Source organism: Bos javanicus, chromosome 3 (assembly GCF_032452875.1).
Source record: "Bos javanicus breed banteng chromosome 3, ARS-OSU_banteng_1.0, whole genome shotgun sequence".
NCBI classification, from domain to species: Eukaryota; Metazoa; Chordata; class Mammalia; order Artiodactyla; family Bovidae; genus Bos; species Bos javanicus.
Window position 1 is genome coordinate 112,822,028 of NC_083870.1, and position 24,325 is coordinate 112,846,352.

Genomic DNA, 24,325 nt, shown 5'->3' on the forward strand with positions numbered 1-24,325 from the left:
TATTGATAACATATTAGTTGAGATGCACAGAAGGGTATGCACACACTCACACATACCCTCTTTAATTCAGGAAGAAGCTCTGCGACGCCAGAGGGAACAAGAAATTGCTTTAAGGCGACAGCGAGAAGAGGAAGAGAGACAGCAGCAGGAAGAAGCTCTTAGGAGACTGGAGGAGAGGAGGCGAGAAGAGGAGGAGAGGCGGAAGCAAGAGGAATTGTTACGCAAGCAGGTGATCAGAGGGCTTGCTCTCCTCATTTCTTCTTTGAAGCTAGGAATTAGTGATTAAGAAAGTATTAGGATTTTAGGAGAGCCCATCTAAAGCTTTTTCAGGTTGCTGAAAGTTACCGAAAGAGATCTGAGTGGCTCTTCAGTTCAGTTCAGTTTAGTCCCTCAGTCGTGTCCAACTCTTTGCGACCCCACGAATTGCAGCACGCCAGGCCTCCCTGTCCATCACCAACTCCCAGAGTTCACCCAAACTCATGTGCATCGAGTCGGTGATGACATCCAGCCATCTCATCCTGTGTCGTCCCCTTCTCCTCCTGCCCCCAATCCCTCCCAGCATCAGAGTCTTTTCCAGTGAGTCAACTCTTCACATGAGGTGGCCAAAGTATTAGAGTTTCAGCCTCAGCATCAGTCCTTCCAATGAACACCCAGGACTGATCTCCCTTAGAGTGGACTGGTTGGATCTCCTTGCAGTCCAAGGGACTCGCAAGAGTCTTCTCCAACACCACAGTTCAAAAGCATCAATTCTTGGGTGCTCAGCCTTCTTCACAGTCCAACTCTCCCATCCATACATGACCACAGGAAAAACCATAGCCTTGACTAGACGGATCTTTGTTGGCAAAGTAAGATCTCTGCTTTTGAATATGCTATCTAGGTTGGTCATAACTTTCCTTCCAAGGAGGAAGCGTCTTTTAATTTCATGGCTACAATCACTGTCTGCAGTGATCAGTGGAGAAATAACTCCAGAAAGAATGAAGGGATGGAGCCAAAGCAAAAACAATATCCAGTTGTGGATGTGACTGGTGATGGAAGCAAGGTCCAATGCTGTAAAGAGCAATATTGCATAGGAACCTGGAATGTTAGGTCCATGAATCCAGGCAAATTGAATTAGTCAAACAGGAGATGTCAAGAATGAACGTCGACATTCTAGGAATCAGCGAACTCAAATGGACTGGAATGGGTGAATTTAACTCAGATAACGATTATATCTACTACTGTGGGCAGGAATCCCTTAAAAGAAATGGAGTAGCCATCATGGTCAACAAAAGAGTCCAAAATGCAGTACTTGGATGCAATCTTAAAACTGACAGAATGATCTCTGTTTGTTTCCAAGGCAAACCATTCAGTATCACAATAATCCAAGTCTGTGCCCTAACCAGTAACGCTGAAAAGCTGAAGTTGAACGTTCTATGAAGACCTACAAGACCTTTTAGAACTAACACCCAAAAAAGATGTCCTTTTCATTATATGGGACTGGGATGCAGAAGTAGGAAGTCAAGAAACACCTGGGGTAACAGGCAAATTTGGCCTTGGAATATAGAATGAAATAGGGCAAAGGCTAATAGAGTTTTGCCAAGGGAACGCATTGGTCATAGCAAACACCCTCTTCCAACAACACAAGATAAGATCTATACATGGACATCACCAGATGGTCAACACTGAAATCAGATTGATTATATTCTTTACAGCCAAAGATGGAGAAGCTCTATACAGTCAGCAAAAACAAGACCGGGAGCTGACTGTGGCTCAGATCATGAACTCCTTATTGCCAAATTCAGACTTAAATTGAAGAAAGTAGGGAAAACCACTAGACCATTCAGGTATGACCTAAAATCCCTTATGATTATACAGTGGAAGTGAGAAATAGATTTAAGGGACTCGATCTGATAAATAGAGTGCCTGGTGAACTATGGATGGTGGTTCGTGACATGGTACAAGAGACAGAGATCAAAACCATCCCCATGGAAAAGAAATGCAAAAAAGCAAAATGGCTCTCTGGGGAGGCCTTACAAATAGCTGTGAAAAGAAGGGAAGTGAAAAGCAAAGGAGAAAAGGAAAGATATAAACATCTGAATGCAGAGTTCCAAAGAATAGCAAGGAGAAAGCCTTCCTCAGCAATCAGTGCAAAGAAATAGAGGAAAACAACAGAATGGGAAAGACCAGAGATCTCTTCAAGAAAATTAGAGATACCAAGGGAATACTTCATGCAAAGATGGGCTCAATAAAGGACAGAAATGGTATAGACCTAACAGAAGCAGAAGATATTAAGAAGAGGTGGCAAGAATACACAGAAGAACTGTACAAAAAAAATCTTCACAACCCAGATAATAACGATAGTGTGATCACTGACCTAGAGCCAGACATCCTGGAATGTGAAGTCAAGTGGGCCTTAGAAAGCATCACTACGAAGAAAGCTAGTGGAGGTGATGGAATTCCAGTTGAGCTATTTCAAATCCTGAAAGATGATGCTGTGAAAGTGCTGCACTCAATGTGCCAGCAAATTTGGAAAACTCAGCAGTGGCCACAGGACTGGAAAAGGTCAGTTTTCATTCCAATCCCAAAGAGAGGCAATGCCAAAGAGAGGCTCTTAATACTTTTGTAATAGCTATCCCACATGTAATTATAAAAGCTGAGCAAGATGTCAAGGAATCAAAACAGACAAAAAATAGCACCAAAGTAATCGAAGAAGGGCTGCTCTTAAAAAACCAAACGTTTGATGTGGAGGTTGACACCTCGTTGCCTTAGGGTTCTCCCCCATCTGCACCATTAGAGCGTGTAGTTCTCTGCTGCTTAGTGTAGCTGTGAGATCACACAGCAGTGGCTACTACCTAAGTCCAGTGCAACCAGGACCTCTGCAGCATTTTGCTTTAATGTTTAACAACAGTAATAGATTTTTTATTAGTGGATTCTATTTTTAGAACAGTGTTAGATCTTCAGAAAAATTGGGATGGTAGTACAGTTTCCTGCTTACTAGTTTACATTATTATGGTACATTAATTATGATAAACCAATGCTGACACGTTACTAAATTAATATAGATGCATTTTTATTAACTAAAAAAGCTTTTCTTCAGTTTTCGCCTCATGTCCCTTTTCTGTTTTAGGATTTCATTCAGAATCTTGCGTTTAGTTGTCCTGTCTCCTTAGCTTGTTCTTGGCCATGACAGTTTCTCAGATTTTTTTTTTTTTTTTTTTTTGAGTTAAGCCACTTTAAGGAATACTGATCAGTATATTGTAGGGTAACCCTCTATCAGAGTTTTTTTGAAGTTTTTTTTTTTTTCCCCATAATTAAACTGGCGTTGGGGGTGTTGGGAAAAGATCACAGAGGTAAAGTACCATTTTCATCACATGCCAAGGGTATATATTAGCACCATGATGTGTGGTTATTAATGGTGACATTGATCTCCTGGCTTTAGTAGTGCTTATCGGGTTCTCCACCATACTTTTCCCCTTTACTGTATTCTTTGGAAGGAAGTCACCACGTTCAGCAGTCCACACTTACAGATGTAGGTTTTTGTTTGTTGGTTAGATTGACACAAAACTAGAGATTACCTGCTTTTGCTTAAGTTCTTAATTGAAACTCTTTTAGAGAAATCTGAATTCTTCAGAGGTAGATAATTTCCAGGTTAGAGTGTATGTTAATGCATTATTTGGTTTATTTATTCAACAGTTAATATATTCTGATAATATACCATATGCTAGTTACTGTGATTGTTTCCTGCTCAAGTCCAAAACTTTCTGAGAAATTGTTTCTGCCCTCAAGAAGCTCACAGATTATGTAGGTAATGATTTTACAAGAAATAAATGCCACATTGTTGATCTTTCAACTGAAAAATCAAAATATTGACCTAAAATTGGCTAAAACAGCAGATAACATTATTGCCTCACCTATCAAGGTAATCTGGAGATAAGGCAGCTGAACATGAACTTCAGTGACTCAGTGATATGGTTGAGAGTCCAGGTGCTTCGCGTGCTCCTCCTTTCATGTCCTGGTGTGCTGCCTTCTTCCCTCATGGTTCACACTCTGCTCTGCCATGTCATGCTGTGCTGACTTTTAAGTGCATGTTTTTTACCTGATGGTTGGTAGTGTTGGATACCATACTGTACCCAGGAAGGGTGTGGCCCTTCTCTCGGGCTTCTTGCCTTTCCTCTGGGAAGAATATCTTTTCTAGAATCAGCCCTTTGGCCTAAATTAGATTACATGGTTGTCCCAATTTACACTGGAAGCTTAAAAAGCAAAGCTTGGCATTTTAAACCTTGGATGTGACAGGAGACTCTTCTCTACAAAGAAGAAGACCGAAAGGAATGGTTGCTGCATAGGTAATAATAGTTGCTGTCACTGGTTGGCCAAGAGCATCCAGAGAGAGGAGGACAAAGTATAGTTGAGTGTAAGCAAAAGACACAGGGGACATCTACCTCCTGAAGGCAAAGAAAGTCCTCGTAGAGTAGCTGATGTCTGTCCTGAGTTCTGGAGAATGGAGGAGCATGTGCTGCCCAGATAAGATAGAGCTTTGCAAGGGCTGTAACCAGCCTCCACCGAGGGAGGCCAGGAGAACTCCAGGGGGCACATGGAATGGTTTTGAGAGAGAGAAGCAGAAAGAAAATGATCCAGGTACTGCTGAAAGTAGTAGAGGGGTAGAGGATGTGTGAGGGGGAGATCTCCCAGGGACCTGTGAGCCACCAGGGGTGAGACCCTCAGATGGAATTAAGTGGTTTTGTGAAGTCGCTTTGGGTCCGGCATTGGCTGAGGCTTTTCAGATAGTTTCCTTGCAGGTCCTGACAGCTCTCTGCACCCAGCACCCTGAGGAGCTGGCTCTGCCTCAGGGTTGGAGCAGGTTCAAGGGATCTTGCCTGAGGTTGTGGTGATCTCTTAGAGATCAGTATTACCACAAATGTCCAAAGTGATGTTCCTTTTATGTAGAAATTAGGAAATAAATGAAGCATGATGTTATCCGGTAAGCACGCCTCTGACCGAAGCCTTGAAAACTGACTCAGGTTTGTTTTAAAACATAATTAAGTTTTATTATTTACTTTTCCTTCTGGGAAGGAAGAGGAGGCTGCGAAATGGGCCCGGGAAGAAGAGGAAGCCCAGCGTCGGTTAGAGGAGAACCGGCTACGGATGGAAGAGGAGGCAGCCAGGCTGCGGCACGAGGAGGAGGAGCGGAAGCGGAAAGAGCTGGAGCTCCAGCGGCAGAAGGAGTTGCTGCGCCAGAGGCAGCAGCAGCAGGAGGCTCTCCGGAGGCTGCAGCAGCAGCAGCAGCAGCAGCAGCTGGCTCAGATGAAGGTAAAGCCAGGCGCCGACCAGGCCACCGGTCAGAGGAGCTGCTTGCCTGCATTTGTGGTTGGGTGGATGCTGGCAGTGCGATAGCATAAACTATTCTTTATGTTAAATATTGAGACTTTGGTTTTTTGATCAGCAAAATATAACGATGCATTTAGAGAAGGGAAGAATAAGTAAAAGAGGCTACTACATGAGCAGCAACATAAGCAAAAACCAAGTGGATCTGTATGGTTCATAAATTTAAACATTGGCACCTACTGTATCAATTCAGCAGTGCTAAGGCAAGAATAAATGAGACAAGGCAACTGTCCCCAAAGAGCCCATAGACTCATGAGTGCCAGAAACTCAAACATTTGGGTGTGTAAGTAGGAACCATCATACAGGGCTTGAAACATAGCTGACATGGTTATTGAACGGTGGATTGAGGTGATGTATGCAAAATGAGGTTTTAGGAGAATTCAAAGCCTTATTTGAAATAGTAGAAAATGAGACTGGGAAACCAGTAAAGAGAGTGTGATGGTGGTGGTGAGAATGAATAGGGCCAAGATGAGAACTGGCTGACATTAATGAGCAAGACCTAATGATGCTCTGAATCTGAGGGATGAGGGCAAAAGTTGGAATGGCTCTTAGATAGTAGGCCTTCCGTGACTGGGAAAGTAGTAGAACTGTTGATGAAATAGGAGTAAGTGGAGAGGGAGGAGCAGATATATGGTAGGGTCTACAAAACTTCTCATGGAGTATATGGCTGGCCATGAGGCTTAGTATCTCCTATCTTCAAGGAGCTCGTAGGATAAAGACATAAACAGAAAATTGGAATACAGTGGAGTAAGTGCAGTGAGTGAGGGAGCTCGGAGCAGTAGTTCTCAGGGTGTGATCACCTGGGAATTTGTTGATATTGTTCAGTTGCTAAGTTGTGTCTGACTCTGTGACCCCATGGACTGCAGCATGCCAGGCTTCCCTGTCCTTCACTATCTCCCAAAGTTTGATCAAACTCATGTCCATTGAGTTGATGATGCCATTCACCTGTCTCATCCTCTGTCACCTCCACCTCCTCCTGCCCTCAGTCTTTCCCAGCATCAAAGTCTTTTCCAGTGAGTCACCTCTTCGCATCAGGTGGCTGAAGTATTTGAGCTTCAGCTTCAGCATCAGTCCTTTGAATGAATATTCTTGGTTGATTTCCTTTAGGATTGACTAGTTTGATCTCCTTTCTGTCCAAGGGACTCTCAGGAGTCCTCTCCAGCACTGTGGTTCAAAAGCATCAATTCTCTGGCGTTCAGCCTTTTTTATGATGCAACTCTTGAGCATCTATACACAACTACTGCAAAAACCACACGTTTGACTTATATGGACTTTGTCGGCAAAGTGATGTCTCTGCTTTTTAATATGCAGTCTAGGTTTGGTTTGTCATAGCTTTTCTTCTAAGGAGCAAGTATCTGAATTTCATGGCTGTAGTCACCGTCTGCGGTGATTTTGGAGCCCAAGAAAACGTCTGTCGCTATTTCTACTTTTTCCCCATCTGTTTGCCATGAAGTGATAGGACTGGATGCTATGATCTTAGTATTTTGAATGTTGAGTTTTAAGCCAGCTTTTTTACTCTCCTCTTCCGCACTAATCAACAAGTTCTTTAGTTCCTCTTCACTTTCTGCCTTTAGAGTGATATCATTTGCATATTTGAAGGTGAAAAGTTTTAGTCACTCAGTCGTGTCCGACTCTTTGCAACCCCATGGACTGTAGCCCCCCAGGCTCCTCTGTCCATGGAATTCTCCAGACAAGACTACTGGAATGGGTAGCCTTTCCCTTCTCTAGGGGATCATCCTGACTCTGGGATTGAACTGGGGTCTCCTGGATTTCAGGCAGATTCTTTATCGTGTGAGCCACACCACATATCTGAGGCTATTGATATTTCTCCCGGCAATCTTGATTCCAGCTTGAATTTCATCCAGCCTGGCAGGTACATTCTTGGGTCCTACCCAGACTTACTGAATGAGAACCTCTTGGAAATGGAACCCAACAGTTGTGTTTGAATAAGCCCTCTAGGGCTTCTGATGCTCACTGATACGTGAGACCCACTGCCCATCTGAGGCGTTTGGGAAGCTTTCCTGAAAGAAGATAACTTCCGAACTGAGCCATGAAGGGAGTGAAAATTTAAATTTAAAGAAAAAAATAAAGGTCAAACAGCCAGTTTGGAGAATGGAGGGGGTTTGTGAGAGCAGAATGAAGTTGCTGGAGAATGAGCCATGAGGTTCCTATCTAGGCTTCATATCTAGTGCTTGAATTGCTAGGTCATGTGATGCCAGTGTCTTTAATGGTTTAAGGAGCTGCCAGATTGTTTTCTGAAATGGCTGCACCGTTTTGTGTTTAGTGGTTGAGGGTTTAAGTTTCTTCACATCTTCATCAATCTGTATTATCTGACTTTTTGATTATAGCCATCCTAGTAGGTGTGAAATGATAACTTGTAGTGATTTTGGTTTGAATTTCCCGATGACTAATGATGTTGAGTATCTCTTTATGTGTTTATTGACCATTTATAAATCTTCTTTGGAAAAATGTCTATGTAGGTCCTTCACCTATTTTTTAAACTGGGTTCTTTTTATTATTGAGTTTTTTAAGTTCTTTATATGTTTTAGGTATTTGAGTTCCATATCAGATGATTTAAAAATATTTTCTCTTATTTGTTTTTTCCCACTTCCTTGACAGTGTCCTTTGATGCACAGAAGTTTTACATTTTGATGAAGTCCCAATTATCTGTTTTTTTCTTCTGTCGCTTGTTCTTTTGTTATATCTAAGAATTAGTAAATTTGAGGTCATAGTTGTACAGAATCCTATGTTTTCTTCTAAGACTTTGTAGTTTTAGCTCCCTAATCTATTACGTGAGGTGAAGGTTTGACTTCATTCTTTTGCTTGTCATTTATCCGATTGTCCTATTTTCACCATTTGTTGAAAAGACTATTGTTTGTCCATTGAATGGCTGCAGCATTCTCCTTAAAAAATTGGACACGTAGATTTGTTTCTGCACTCTGAATTCTGTACAGGTGATCTGTATGATCACTGTGCTAGTAATACACTGTGTTGACATTACTATTGCTTTGTTGTTAAGTTTGGAATCAGAAAGTGAGTCCTCCCGATTTGTTCCTTTTTCTCATAAATTTTTGGCTCTTCTGTGTTTCTTTAAATTTAATATGGATTTTAGAATGAGTTTGTCAGTTTCTGCAAAGAAGCCAACTGGGATTCTGATAGGAATTGCATTGACTCTGTAGATCAGTTTGAGGAGTTTTGGTATCTTAACAATACTTAGTCTTCTGATCTGTAAACATAAGATGTTTTTATGTTCATTTAGATCTTGAACTTCTTTCTCTGTTTTATAGTTTTTAAGAGTATAGTTTTTGTACTTCTTTTGTTAAATTTATTTTTAAGTATCTTGTCTTGCTTTCATTGTAAGTGAAATTTTCAAAATTTCATTTTCAGATTGTTCTTTGTAAGGGTATAGATGTGCAATTGATTTTTGTATACTGAGCTTATATCCTGCTGTCTTGCTGGACTGATTTATTAATAGTTTCTTAGTGAATTCATTAGGATTTTCTGTATCATGTTATCTGCAAATTCTGAGACCAAGAAGCAGCCTACAGTTTAGCCTATGTCTCCAGTGAATCTGACAGTTACCCCCTAACTGCCTTTTACCCCAACATCCACTGATGTTGAAAGTTCCCTTAGGCTTCAACTCCTCATTCTCCACACTCTGTTGCTAATGAAGTTAGTTTCCTTTGAGAAGAGATCTGGAGCTCTCCCTATTCGGATCTGTTCCTCCCACCTCATCCTCAAGGCCAGAGTTCCCTGAGTTGCAGCTCTGGAGCTGAGAACAGTGGTGGTGGTGGTTTGGTTGCTAAGTCATGTCCGACTCTTGTGACCCCATGGACTGTAGCCCGCCAGGCTCCTCTGTCCATGGGATGCTCCAGACAGAAATACTGGGGTGGGTTGCCATTTCCTTCTCCGGGTCCGACCCAGGAATCAAACCTGGGTCTCTGTTTGATTGTTACAGGCAGACTCTTTACCTACTGAGCTAGGAGGGAATTGCTCTCGGAACAGTGGCACCCACTTTTTCAGTTAAGCCCTTGGGGAGGGACCTGAGCCTCAGGTCTCCTTGGCTTACCTTTCCTGGTGGCGTGGAACCTCTGCCTTTCAAACTATAGGGCAGTGGCAGTCAGGGCCCCCATGGTCTCAGGACACCCAGGTTCAGTCCCTGGCTCAGAAAGATCCCCTGGAGAAGGAAATGGCAGCCCACTCCAATATTCTTGCCTGAGAAATACCATGCAGTCCATGGGGTAGCAAACGAGTCAGACACGACTTGGCAACTAAACAACAGTCTCAGTAGCTCTATGCAGTTTCCATTCCATAAGTGGAGGCTAGACATAAGCAAGCTCCCATATCTCAGCAGTGCTTGTCTCTAACTTAGCCTTTGCAACAGGCAGCTGGAGCCAGGATGAGAATTGCTAATATTGTGCTCTTTCCGGGAAACCAGCCCTCTGCCTGGCAGCCGAGGGGAAAGAGGGAGGCCTGTGTTCTTGGCTCCCCTCATCTGAAGTGCTGGCTGAGCTGGAGGTTGGGAGAGCCGTTAAGTCAGGGCACAAGTCCTACAGACTCTCTGTTTTTACATTTCTTAAGGATTGTTCTTAATACTTCTTAAAGAAATGTTACTTAAAAAATGGTGTTGAAAAAGTAAGGTAACAGTATCAGAGCAGGGGGCAAATGTAAATTTTCAAGTATCAGTGAAGGATATTAGGCATTCAGGGGTCCAAAAATGTCCCAAATTCCCTACTGTTTGCTTGTCACTTGGGAGAGAGTTGTTCTGAAAAGTGTGATTGACAACCTTCAGTTCTCTGGGCAGTACAGGATGTTGGTTGAACTGGAAAATGCCCTGAGGCAGTGTTGATGGAGTGATGGGATAGCATTTCTTATGCACAAATAAGACTTAAGGGAAATGATAGAGATCTGTCATGTGAAGGAGACTTAGATTTGTTCTGCATTACTCCAGAGAAGAGTCTTGTGAATCATGAGCAGAAAGTACAGTGAAGTATATTTTGGCACAAAATAAAGGAGGGTTTCAGAGGTGCCTGTAAGGGGAACAGGCCATTTCAGGAGGCAGTGAATCTATTCTTGGTGCTGGCTGAGTTTCTGCTGCAGAGGACTGGCGATTGGTTCCTGGGTATGGTGGGGTGATATAGCCACTGGGATTTTAGACAACAGTGGTTGCTGACTGATTGCATCAGAATTACAAAAATATGCAAATTCTCTGCCTTTATCTTTGACTATTCATTGAACATGGGGACCAGGATGTCTCCGTTTTTACAGGCCTTCTGAGTGATGCTTGCTGCAGTTTTGACAGGACTTTCCAAATGTGTCATTTCCTATGGAGAGGAAGAGTTTATTTGTGCCCCACTTTTCCTACTTGGTACCCCGTCTTTCTCTCTTAGCTCCCTTCTGTACCTCTCTCCTCCCAGAACACAGGTGCGTGTAAGAGAAGTGCCCTTACTACCCACCACTGGGCAGAACATGTTGAGGGGTGCTCAGTATGTTGAGGATGTTCAGTAGTGTTGAGGGCTCTCGTTTGGAGAGCTGTCCAGTAACATCATTGACAGTTTAAGCTGCTTTTACCCTTATCCCATCAGTTCCAATTTTAGAGATTCCTACTGAAGAACCTTTCTATTTTGGCATTTTGTTTTGATCCACACACACGTGCTGTTTTTGTTATCTGGTTTCAATTTGGTTTTTGTTGTTTTTGTTTTTAAGAGCCATAAGATGTGTGAAAATTGAGTGAATCTTTTTCTGGCCCAGAAAGACCAAGGAATTCCCTTAGAAAAAATCAAAATTTTGAGAACACTAAAGTATACAGGACTCATGTGTACACTTGATTTTAGTCGATAATTTTAAGGGATAGGAAAAACAGAATTATCGATTAAAACCGATTTTGTGCTCATGACTAGAAGCCACAGCCTGGTTAACTCCCTACTGGGAAAGGCTGATTGAAAACCGTGCCTGGCATCAGCTGCCCACCTCAGCTTTCCCTTCAGAACAGGGTATCGTGTCCTTATTACCTCCTTGGATTAAAAACTTAGTGATTCTTTTGTTTCATTCTCTCTCTTTATGGCTGTATATTGGAGTATATATCAGTGGCAGGTATAACAAATTTGCAATTTCATGAGAGTAAATCAGATAAAAGTGTATTGATGTATTTTGGGCTTCCCTGGTGGCTCAGTGGTAAAGAACTTGACTGCCAATGCAGGAGATGCGGTTTCAATCCCCGGGTCAGGAAAAACCCCTGGAAGAGGACATGGCAACCCAATTCCATATTCTTGCCTGGAGAATCCCATGGACAAAGAAGCCTGGCGGGCTACAGTCTATGGAATTGCAAAAGAGTCGGACACCACTTATGACTAAAACAACAATGATATTGATGTGTTTTAAGTTGTTTTAAAATAATCTTGTGACAAGAGAAAATTAAGTAAAAGAAGCAAAACTGATTGGTAGAGTAGTCATGTAAAAGGATCGAAGAAGGCAGTTTAAATTGAATGTTATAAATGGAACGGAGGGAAGCATGAAGGTTCTGGCTGTACACAATGCATTGTTGCCCCTCCGTTTCCTAGCCATGTGTCTGCATGAACTCTTCTGCCTTCTTTTTTTGCTAGCTTCCTTCTTCTTCAACGTGGGGCCAGCAGTCCAATACGACAGCATGTCAGTCCCAGGCAACGCTATCATTGGCTGAAATCCAAAAACTAGAAGAGGAACGAGAACGGCAGCTTCGAGAGGAGGTAAATTTTAAAAGTGATCTAGACAATCGGTGATTCAGAATAGCCAGTGTGCATTCTGGATTAGTGGCTACTTGTCAGAGTTGCTCTGTATCTGAATTAGATATTTATTTTTCAGCTCTTTAGCCTGTATGATGGTCACTAGCAAATATGAAGGCTCTAATAGAAATAACATTAAGATTGGGTACAGAAATGTTCTGTTTCCTTTACCATAGCTCTTGAGAGAATAGCTCAGAAACAAAAGTTACATGGGTATTTCAGAATGGGGGATGAGTTTTGTGCGGATAGCCTCTTAAAAATTTGACACTTACAATGCAGAAATTTTTTTCTCTAAAGGGTACTTGGTTCTGACTAACCTAGAAAACCTTAAAATATGACAGAAATACCATCTCTCTGCTTGTTCGTCTACATCCTGTAGTTCCTCATTAGAATAGAGAGGATACAAAAGAGTGAAAGGGGCTGGGGGGCGGCAAAACATAGTTCTTGACAGAAAGGAAAAAACGAGGAAGTGGAATGGTTTGGCTCAGCATACACTAGCTGAGTGCCATCTGTCCATTGTGTGTTTGCTGCTTGTGTGGATATAGTTGAGTCTCAGACAGACAGAATTCTCTCCCTCCATAAAGCTTACTTTTAGTTGAAGAGACAGGGACATGAAAAGACATACAGAGTTCTAGAAGGCAATATGTGTCAGAAAGAAAAATAAAGTGGAAAGGGGCGTAGGAAGAAGATTGGGAGTTAGTGATAGTATTGGTGGTGGGTAGCAGTTGATTGTCTAGTTTTAGGTGTGCTGACTGGGAAGGCCTCTCTGAGAAGGTTGCAGGAGGTAACTAAGTCTTAATGGAAGTACTGTACATGGGTATGATTTGAGGCAAAGCAGTCAGTTTGTTCGAGAATGCAAGCTGTCATTTCTGGATCTGGGTGGTGTGGTTCACTAAAGGCCGTGAAGAGCGTCTGTGCATGTTCACCGTGTGGTGTGCATGACATCACCCAGTAGGTTAAAAGCTTTCTTCACCTTAAAATTTACCATGTTTCCTACCCTCCTTCAAAAGAAAAAAGGCTGAGCTTTCTCTGAAAGCATCTCTCTTTTCTCAAAAGTTAACAGCTGGATACAGAGCAGAGTGTAGCTTCCTCCTCCAAGGCTAGAAATTCTTCCAATAATTTTGGTCCCTGCTAAATAAAAAAAAAAAATAATGGTCATCAGAGTTGGAATCACAGGTCTTGGTTCTTGTTCATATCTTTGTCTGTTAGAAGTTAATAATTGCCTTGTGTTTTCATTTGATTTTCTTTGAACAGTTAAGTCTGTGCACGCTTCAAAATGCATAAAGTGCCACCCAGCAGATAGTATCCGACAGTTCTATTTCATTCTTTGCCTGGCAGTGTCCTTTCCAGGACCCTCTAACTTGTTCAGATCTGAACATGCTTGACTTGCTGCACTGGTGTGCTCTGTTTCTCAACATTTTGTCATCTGCATGTTGTCCTAGGTGGCGTTGATGGTAAGGAATCCACCTGCCAGTGCAGGAGACGTAAGAGACGAGGGTTCAATCTCTGGGTTGGGAAGATTCCCTGGAGGAAGAAGTGTCAGCCGCCTCTAGGATTCTTGCTTGGGAGAATCCCATGGACAGAGAAGCCTGGTGGGCTACAGTCCATGGGGTCACACAGTCGGACAGACTGAAGTGACTTAGCATGCACGCATATTTCTTTCCATCTCGTTCTCTGTTGTCTTTTGTGATGGAATATTTTCTCAATCTTTTCTTTCAGTCCTTCTATTGAACTTTTAATGTATGCTCTCTTATTTTAAAGTTCTTAATCCATATATTGTTCCCTCTTAAGTATTTGTGTTTATAGTCTCTTATTCTTGTTCTACTGAATACAACATCTAAACTCTAAGAATAATACTTACTGATCACTCCTACTTCCCCTTGTTTCTGTTCCAACAGAATTCTGTTTGATTTGGTCTTTGGCTTTCATCTTACAGGCTGGGCTGTTTGTTCTTATTTAGGAATAAGGCACTGAGGAGCTGTCAGGAGGTTCTGGTGCATGTGGCACTTTGCTGGGCTTTGCTGTGATGGTGTCTATAGTGGTTTCTTCCATTCAAATCCCACCATCTGTTGGTATCTGTAGGTGTATTCTCTTACAGTAGGTCGACCAGCTTTCCTATAGAATAATCCACTTAACTGGTTCAGCCTGTTTAAAAAGGAAAGTTTTAATTTTCTGCTGGGGAGAGGTGAGGGATAGCTGCCAAGTGTGTTGAGTGGGGAAGGTAGTCAGGGTCTTGATGTTGCTTTTTACAGACTTGTCTTCCTTTGTTTGAGATAGCCATGCCTGTAATTCCGGAGCTTTCTGTATGAATTGACCTGTTTCTGAGCTTCCTTTTACTTGGTTTCAACGTATTGGGTCTGTTGTATTGGCTGTCTTTATTTGCTTGCTTTCCACCTTTTAAAAACTTTTCTGTTCTCTTTGTCCTTAAAGTTTATGTTTTAGAAAAAAATTATTTTTGTCATTTTGATAGGACTTTGGAAATAAACATATTACATTTTTATGCTTAATCAGAAGTCCTATTTAATTTTTAAGAAGTAATTCTTAATCTCTGTCTATTCTCGTCTCAGTCCTTCTGACTGTTTCATCTGTATTTGCAGCAGAGTAGTTAACTGTAGTTGTTTAGTTGCTTCCCAGGTGGCACTTGTGATAAAGAACCCACCTGCCAACACAGGAGACGTAAGAAACGTGGGTGTGATACCTGGGTTGGCAAGATCCCTTGGAGGAGGGCATGGCAATGCACTCCAATATTCTTGCCTGGAGACTCCCATGGACAGAAGAGCCTGGAGGGTACAGTCCATAGGATCACAGAGTCAGGCACAACTGAAGCGTCTCAGCACACACACTTCTGTTGTGCCTACAGCAGAGGCGCCAGCAGAGGGAATTGATGAAAGCTCTCCAGCAGCAGCAGCAGCAGCAACAGCAGAAACTCTCAGGCTGGGGGAATGTCAGCAAACCTGCAGGCACCGCAAAGTCTCTTCTGGAGATCCAACAGGAAGAAGCCAGGCAGATGCAGAAGCAGCAGCAACAGCAGCAGCAACACCAGCAGCCAAACAGAGCCCGGAATAATACGGTGGGTCCGTATTATAATACCTGAGCGGTTGTTGTGTGGACTGGTGGTGTGAGTTATCTGTTCTGACTGGTGGGCTCTCTTTTTGTCTTTTTAATGTTATTAACTGTAGTTATTTGTGTCTCCTTCTTTAACAGCATTCCAACCTGCACACCAGCATTGGGAATTCTGTTTGGGGCTCTATAAATACTGGTCCCCCTAACCAGTGGGCCTCTGACCTAGTCAGTAGTATCTGGAGCAGTGCTGACACTAAAAACTCCAACATGGGATTCTGGGATGATGCAGTGAAAGAGGTGGGACCTAGGAACTCAACAAACAAAAATAAAAACGCCAGTCTCAGGTAGGGCTCAAAGCGATTGACCTGTGTTCCTTGGTGGATTGGGGGAGGAAGGGCATGTGAGGAGTATGATACTGGGTGGCCAGAGAAAGGTAGTTATTTAGTTTTTACTTACTTTCACCTATATCCTGGCATGTAAGGTGATAGTTTGATGATTGTTTTTCTTCCCTATGGAAACACATCGGTATTATTACTAGTGGCTCCTTTGGTTGCTGGACATGGAGTCTATTGCCTGTCACGTGGTAAACGCTTAATATTTTTTGTTACTGCTCTTGAATATTTCTCTAAGGTGGTCTCTAGATTCTAGCATTTTCTCTAAAATTTTAAGTTAGAGTATTATAAACACTTAAACTGTTTTATTTTTATGATGAATTTGTTACATCTTACATTCATCTTTCTTTTTGTTGAACAAGCATGGGTTTTAATGTTAAGTCATGAATTCAAATCCCAGCACTAGCACTTACAAGCTGTGTGACCTTGGGCAGGAGGGAACCTCTTTGAGCCTCAGTTCCCTCATCTGTAAAATGAAGATAACAATAACAGCTTCATGGGTGTGGTTGTAAAGGTTAAGTGAATACGTGTGAAGTAGTTAGTAAAGTGCCTGGCACATAGTAACTACTTAATAAATGGTAGTGCTGTCAGAATATTTCTTCTCAATTAACTGAGGGCTTAATGTGTGATGAATAGGACACTGAATAACATGTTGAGCATCTTTGCCAGGCACTGTGCTCTAGGCCTTTGCATATAGTATTTTTATTCCTTTTAATAACCCAAAGAAGTATTAGTATCATTTTACAGATGAGGAAACTGAGGCTTAGCAAAATTTAAAATCTTACCAACGGACACATGAGAAGAACTTAATAATTTCTCTGAAAAGAAGCCCGTATTCACAAACTAGAATGTATTAACCGAGGCTAGATTTTAATAGGTACTGAGTAAACTCCCCCATCCCCAACCCCAGTATTTCACTTTTTTGTTTTTGGACTTTTGTTTGTTTGTCTGTTTGTTTTCATTTTCGGAGCCAAGAATTGGATTGCTGGACGGCCATCCAGTGTTGCCAAGACATTATCTATGTATGGTGTTAGAGTATGATTATAACAGTAACAGTTCCTGGGAATATAATACCACCCTATTGTTTTGCTTTAGTAAATCTGTAGGTGTGTCTAACCGGCAGAATAAGAAAGTAGAAGAAGAAGAAAAATTGCTGAAGCTCTTTCAGGGAGTAAATAAAGCCCAAGATGGATTTACCCAGTGGTGTGAACAGATGCTTCATGCCCTTAATACGGCAAATAACTTGGATGGTAAGAACTGGGGAGGGAAACCCAGCATGTGGAATGGCAGAGCAGGCCCCACAAAGAGTTAGGAAATTGAAATGATGGGCCAGCCTTCAGGAGGTGAAGTCTGATGGAGGTCAAGTCCTGCACCTACTGTAAGAACTTGACTCTTTTACAGCATTACTTGTGAGAAAAGTTCTGTAATACTGTGCTGAACTAGGTTACCAGTGGACACCAGGGTAGCTGCAGGCTGTCCTGTGATGGACAGGGCAGAAGAGATCACGGTTCTCTCCTGCTCATTTTTGGGGAGCATCACCAGATGAACAAAGGAGACTAACTGTTACACTGGAGACCTAGGTCAGCCTGCACGAGAGAAGACTGAGGTGGCGTGAGAGTTTTCCCCTTCCTGCCTTTGGGGGCAGGGGTGGGAGTCGTGACTGAGCAGGTAGACATGCTTTGTATGGGATAAAGCTGAGACCTATAATGTATGCAAATGAAAAGGTTTCAGCGCAGTTTGAAGAAAAACTTGCTGCTTGTTGGTTGTTCACAAAGAGAATTGTCTGCCTGAGATGGAAGCAAATACTTCCCTCACCCGCAAATGTTCGAACAGAGACCAGTCAGGTCGGTGTGGACGGGATTCCCATAACTCGTGAGGTTTGCTCAACTAGTCCATCTCTGATATCTTTTCTAAAGCCAGAAACCTTAAAAAAAAAAAAAAAAGGCAGGAAAAGAATTGAAGGGTTCCTTTGCAGCAGTGTGACATAGCTGATGGTCAGAACGAGTCAGAAAGCAAGAGTGAAAAATAGTAATGGCTACCATCCATTAAGCACCTACCATGTACTAGGCACTTTTTGGGGGTTAATACGTGTTATCCTAGTGATGTTAATTTTGGCCATAACTTAACCTTTACAATGTCAGTGATGTTATCCCCGTTTTATAAATTAGGAAACGGAGGCTCAGGAAGGTTAAGTAGCTCATCAAGGTCACACAGTGAGCAAATTTCAGTCAAGTTTTAAACCCATGTCTGTCTAACTCTGATACTTGGACTTTTCTCCTGCACCACACTGCTTCATGTCGAATTTTTCTGTGTAAACAGAGGTTATCTCAGTGAAGCAAAAGGAGGCTGCAGCTTTATCTTCAGTATCTGTTATAGTGCCTGGCATATACCATGGCACTTAAAACATATTGACTGAATTTAAAGAAGAGAAGAAAGGAATCCCCAGATTAGTCTTAGGGAAGCAGTTGTTTCCATCAACATAGTTTCTACCAAAATAACATTTAGTGAAACAAATACACATGTGATACCTTCATCTCTGTGATATTTCAGACAATTTGGGGCATTAAATGAGAGTGGGGTTACCCCCATGACTACAGAGCAGGTTAAAGAAGTTAGCATATTTAGCATAATAGCTGCATGCCTTTCCAGTTTCCATCATTCACGTCCCTGTTAGGTGTTAAAATATATTGAAGACTGACCCTGATCTCTGCTGTGTGGTATTTCATTGTTACTCTCTCTGTCTTCTCCCCTCTCATATTACAGTGCCCACATTTGTTTCGTTCCTGAAGGAAGTAGAATCTCCATATGAGGTCCATGATTACATTAGGGCCTATTTAGGAGATACCTCTGAGGCCAAGGAGTTTGCCAAGCAGTTCCTTGAGCGCCGTGCCAAACAGAAAGCCAACCAGCGGCAACAGCAGCAGCAGCAACAGCAACAGCAGCAGCAGCAGCAGCAGCAGCAGCAGCAGGTATGAGGCAGCAGAGTGAGTGCCATGCCCTGGTCAATATTAGTGTCTTGAAAGTGGAGCCGCCAGAGAAATGAAATTTTAAAATACTACTACCATTTTTGTACATCACATGACTGGAACCTTTTAAAACCAGGTAGACTTGACATTTTCAAATTACATGTCCTGAGACCTTTGTGAACTTGCCAAATAGCAAGTATATAACTATTCATTCACTGTTAGGCATACCAGCCCCATTTTTCTTGGTTCATATAGGTGCCTCTGTCCAGTTGCAAATGCCAACTTGTCATAGACGCATAAATTTGGTTTTAGTAGTTAAAACTCACCAATGGTAACTCTCTGAAGCTCCAGATCATTTGTTTCCAGTACTGACAATACTGTACCTGCCAAATATCTCATACACTGTTCATGAGAATGTAAATGTATAATTGGTTCTTGTTATTCTCGGGAGCTCTATTCTGTGAACTTGCTGCTAACACAGAATTAGCAAATTCTGAACCATTGCTCCTAGGGGGTTAGGTTTCTGTGGACCTGTGTTATAGCATTTTTGTCAGCTTATAACTGTGGAATGCTGATAACCTTGTTCTGTGTGTGGTTCTGTTTAAGGATGTGTTATTTAAATACATTGCTGCTTCCTTAATACTGAACTCACAGCCAGTGCCACTATAACTCGTGTCTGAATAAAGCGTACCTAGCACACACGTTTCTGAGGCACATCACAGCCTCTGGGCCCTTTAGAAACACTAGACAGCACTTGACCCTCGGGAGCCACTTTAGACAAGGAATCACCAACAGCATGTAGAAACAGGCCCCGAAACAGACCGAGGAAGACGCTCCTCTGCAGTGTGAGCGCTGAGACGAGAAGGCAGAAAGTATTGCCCAGTTCTGCCTCAACTGGGAACATGTATCTTGGGCAGGTCAGGTTTTCATTGCTCTGTAGACACGCATATTCAGAGTGAGGACAGAAATACTTCAAGTACGCAAATTTGCAGATAACGGAATCCATGAATGATAAGGATTGTCTTTACAAGTTTTCTGAAAAACAATCTGTCAGGACTCATGGAGAGGCTTAAGAATATTTTTAATCTCGTAGTTCTTCTACTAGAGATAATGTTTGTCAGAGTGCATTTTTAGCAATGTGTAAGGTACAGAGAAGTATAGGGCATTTAAAATCCATTTGGATAGATGGGGCTAATGGATCAACTGAAGGAAAAATGAAAGATGTGAACACAAACAGCCCCAGGAAAAATATGTTAAGGAATCAAGAGAAGACACTGTGCAGCAGTACCAAGGCCTCCGTGTGTGAGGGTCGCCTCTGCGCACAGCCAGGCTCGCCCCCCGCCCTTTCCACCGCCCAGCCCGGGGGCCTAATCCCAGTTCAGACTGCGTTGCTCTCACAGGAGCAGCACATAGTGTGAACAGCTGGTAGACCGTTTCATAGTTTAGCCAGTTGGTATAAAGTATTTGAATAATATTTTGGGAGCAGATCCCTTCTGGGATTGCTGCTATGAATAAAGTGCATGACACGAACTTTGTTTTGCTTAATAATGGGCTGTCAGCCGGTCTGTAGGCTCCCCTCTCTGTCCCGGGGCCCGGAGAACAAAGGAGCCTTCCACTTTGAGTAGGTGAGGGGTGTAAATCGCCAGAGAGCAACTTCCAGATGAATGGTACAGATTAGATTCCATGTGTGTCTGGCGAGTTGTCTGTTTTTTTTTTTTAATTTTGTTTCATTTTTTGCTGTGCTGGGTTGTGGGCTCTTCTCTAGTTGCAGTGAGCGAGGGCCCTCTCCATCGTGATGCACAGGCTTTCTCATGCAGTGGCTTCTCTTACGGAGCACAGGCTCTAGTGCAGGCTCAGAAGCTGTGGCTCCCAGGTTCCAGGGCACAGGCTCAGTCCTTCCACAGCAGGTGGGACCTTCCCAGATCAGGGATCGAACCTGTGACCCTTGTATTGGCAGGCGGATTCTTTACCACTGAGCCACCAGGGAAGCCCCTGGAGAGGTTTTGACAACTGTGCTGTCCCAGCAGTGTGGACACCTGGAGACCCCAGGATGGGCCTTGTGGAGACACACAGCCTAAGTGGGTTGTCTGAATCTCAGTGAAGGGAAGAAGGTGGCTCAGTGGACTGCTCTCAGTTTCATTGTTACCAGAATCCGTGGTAGGCTTCCTGTTCTTAAACTCCTCCTCGGTAAGGTGAGGCCAGATGAGCCAGTTTCTGAGGGTGGGCCAAGCTCGTGTCCACTGTGTGATCTCAGCGGTGCCATCTTGTGTTACAGGACTCTGTGTGGGGCATGAACCACAGTGCACTCCATTCAGTATTTCAGACCAATCAGACCAACAACCAACAATCCAGTTTTGAAGCTGTACAAAGTGGCAAGAAGAAGAAAAAGCAGAAGATGGTCCGAGCAGATCCTAGTCTATTAGGTGAGCACAGGCCTGAAGTCTTAGCTGGGTGTTGGGGGTGAAGTATATGCGAGTCCCATGGTGGAGGGTTTTTCAAGAAGGAAAATTTTTTTTACAAAAAATAAGTTTTTTTAGCCAGTTCAAAATAGTATTTACTGGGAATCTCTGCAAGAGCTATGCCTTATCTATTATAGGGAGCAAGAAAAAGAATATATTGTATGGTGCCTTAAATTTTAAAGACTTTTTCATATCTAACATAAATTTTCCTAAAAACCTTTCAGTTTAGTTGGAAAATAATGCTGATGGAGAACAGTAAATGTTGTTTAAAATGTAAAGTGCCGATTTGTGTGGAAGCAGACCATAATCAAATCAGATGCTCAAAAAAGAACAGATGTTTGTTGATATTCACTGTATAATAGTCTCAGAATTACACTGCATTATGAGGCGATGTTCCAGCATTAACAATAGTAAACCAAGGCCTAGAGGATTGAGAACGCTTCCCAGAGTCACTCAGCAGCTAGCAGTGCAGCTGGGGTTTCACAGCAGGTCTGTTTTCTCTTCACTCTTCTGTGTTACCCATAGCTATTCTTGTTTTCCCCATGACTCTTCTTACCCAGTGTTAGGGACCAATGTCATCATACAAGTCAGCTCTGAGGAAAAGGTGACGCCTGAATTGGGGCTTTGAAAAAGCAGGAAGGATAGGGTATGGTGTTTCTGGACTAACAAACAGCATAGGCAAAGCTGATGGGGCTACCTTTGTTTCTTAAACTGGCCTGACAACCTCACCGACAAGGATGAAATTAAAATTTTTCTCTGTTCATGAATGTACTCATGAGATGTTATAAAACTGTGTTGTCTGGAATAGAATGGTTGTATTGGCAAAGATGGCAGGTTGGGAAGTCAGGCAAACTCGTTGGAGAGTGCAATTTAGACCAGGTGAAAGATAGTGGTGGCCTAGGGTGGGGCTTTGGCACTGGAGATGGAGAGGAGTTAGATGGATTTCAGAAAGTTAGGGATAGGCTTGGGCAAGGAGAAAGGAAAGGTTTAGGCAGCAGGATGGAGAGAGTTGCCCTTTTGATAAAATGATGAGCACTGGAAAGTGGAGCAGGCTTATGGGGAAAGGACGTGATGTTTCAGTGCTGGTGGACCGAGTGTGAAGTGACAGGGAGGCATCGTACGGAGGTGAAAGAGCTGACAGTACAGTGAGAGGTGACTGCTCTGCCCTTGCTGGGATCCATACTCCAGAGGTTTCCTGCCCTGGGGAAATAATACACCAGTAACAAACCTAGCGTTGAGCACCGCCCCTTGGAGCTGTGCTCTGCGAGCGGGCTTTGGATACACCTAGAGGTCTGGCGCAGTTTTGTTTTCTTCTGCCTCTCTTGGAAGGTTACGTTAAGGATGGATGGATCAATCCAAAATTTTGTCCAGTTTTGACAGAAATAGATGAATGTAGATTTTAGAGTGTTTTTCAGTTCTGGTTGTGAGTTCTAGCGAATAATCTCCCACTATTTAGCTGTGGTACTTGGCTAGGGCAGTAGGGGTGGGTTCCTCTGAAAATGAGGTGTAAATGTTTTTGGATTAAATATTTGATCTGACCCCATTGTTTATTATAGATGTAAGAAAGAAAGGGACTTAAATCCCCCTTCACGGAAATGAGAGGGAGGTTGTTCTGGGACTAGAGTTTTAAGGAGTATATATCTTGAAAGGGAAGGAGAAAAATTAAATATAAGGGAAGTAAAACTATTCAGAATATACTGAAGAAACTCACCTGGGTGAGCTCTTGCTTATATACCATTTAATGAGAATTTTTGCTCAAGTAAACCTTCTGGAAATTCCTCTGATAATTTCTGCCCCATACCCACTAACCATTTATTATTGTTTCTAGTTGATACATGCTTTATTGACTTGCAGATTAAGAAAAATTAACAAATATACATCAGTCACAAGTTACCCATGCACATAATAGGAAAACAAATTCAAATTTGACCCCATTGTATCCATTAAGAAAGTGGTCACTGATCAAAATAGCGTTTTGCTTCTAAAACAAACCTTCAGAACCAGCCCGGCCCCATTTTAATGCTCATGTCCTGCACTGCGCTTGTGTTTTCCTCTAGTTTTTCAGGCTGGCAAGTGCCATTGTGAGCCAGCACCCTGTGCTTGGGTATGAGAAATACACACGCAAAGTGCCCTTGTTCAGCAGTCACAGTTTTCTTACAAGAACAGTCCCCCAGACCTTAAAGTCATGTGAGGGGAATCTGTTGTTCTGACCCTAAGAGAGTGTGGTGGTTGGAGCTGGGCATACCGGGCCCCAGTCCCTGTTGGTATTGCCTGGGGTCTCGTGACCCCCCAGAGCACCCCACTTCTGTCAGGTGGGGAGGAGTGCCCTCCTCACTGGGTTTTTTTTGACAAGTAAAGGAGAGCCCATCTGCTAAAGCCAGTCCAGTAATCATTCTGTTACAGCAGTGAATACTTAACCATTTTGGGCCCCAGGTTTCTTTTCCCAGTCCCGTCTCTGTATGACTAAAATAGTTTGTGTTTTTTTGCATTCCCGCTTTTATTGCATGTAGCTCATTTTGTTTTTATCACATTTCATTTGTTCTCGAGATACATGTGAAGTCAAAGAAAAACTTGCTTTAGAGCCGAGTAATAGTTCATTTCATAGACTGTTCTTTAGGGTTTACATTTACCTAAATAACTGTTATTTTCAAGTATGAACACACTAAGCCTTTCATTATTTTGACGGGAAAAAAGTCCTGCAGGTTATGGGAACACAGTTGAGGGGTAGAACTCAGGTTGGGGTTTGGAATCCTAACCTCTTCCAATAGGAGGCCTTGGAAACAGCTTGTACCACAGCTTCCTTGATTAAAAAATAGGGATGAAAAAAAAAATAGGGATGTTTATGTTTTCAAATCAGGATATTTTGGAGTCAGTGTAATGTAATTAAAGTATTTTTATTATGTAAGACATTTTTGTGTATTATTGGTACATTTAAAGTGTGTATTTGTTTGAAAACTTGAATGTTAAAGGGCAAAAAGGAGGGGGCAAAAGCTCGAAGTAATATTAACAGAGCTGCTTTTAGACTGGAGAGCTTCGCCTGTTTACTTTTTGATACTCAAACAGCAACTGAGACAGTTTGAGGTTTCATTTAGGGTGGTTGAACTGAAAGCATTTTGAGACTCACTCATTCCATAGAGGCCCTGTTAATAGTACCTTTTATCAGTCACTGATTATGTGGAGTTTATTCAAAACTTATACATGACTGATGGCATTAGGTTTCAGACCTCAGTAGTGTTTGTAAGCTCAGCTGTGCTAGTATTGCCTTTTCTAAACCAGATAGCATTTTGGTTCATCAGTACTGCTCAGTGAGATCCTTGCCTTTG

At 42.5% G+C, this 24,325-nt stretch overlaps 1 protein-coding gene across 11 annotated transcripts in view; it reads left to right on the forward strand.

Annotated features, from left to right (window-relative positions):
- Positions 1 to 24,325, forward strand: part of GIGYF2 (GRB10 interacting GYF protein 2) — a 129,286-nt gene that overhangs the window by 102,415 nt on the left and 2,546 nt on the right. For 9 of the 11 annotated variants that reach the window (XM_061412630.1, XM_061412635.1, XM_061412634.1 and 6 more), the window contains 8 exons: positions 71 to 229; positions 5,050 to 5,286; positions 11,964 to 12,086; positions 14,983 to 15,192; positions 15,327 to 15,529; positions 16,673 to 16,827; positions 18,341 to 18,546; positions 20,819 to 20,966. In XM_061412630.1, the coding sequence (XP_061268614.1) occupies positions 71 to 229; positions 5,050 to 5,286; positions 11,964 to 12,086; positions 14,983 to 15,192; positions 15,327 to 15,529; positions 16,673 to 16,827; positions 18,341 to 18,546; positions 20,819 to 20,966 (1,441 nt within the window). Of the gene's footprint in view, positions 1 to 70; positions 230 to 5,049; positions 5,287 to 11,963; positions 12,087 to 14,982; positions 15,193 to 15,326; positions 15,530 to 16,672; positions 16,828 to 18,340; positions 18,547 to 20,818; positions 20,967 to 24,325 lie in introns of those variants that run through there. The other 2 variants (XM_061412632.1, XM_061412637.1) reach the window with 2 other exon arrangements.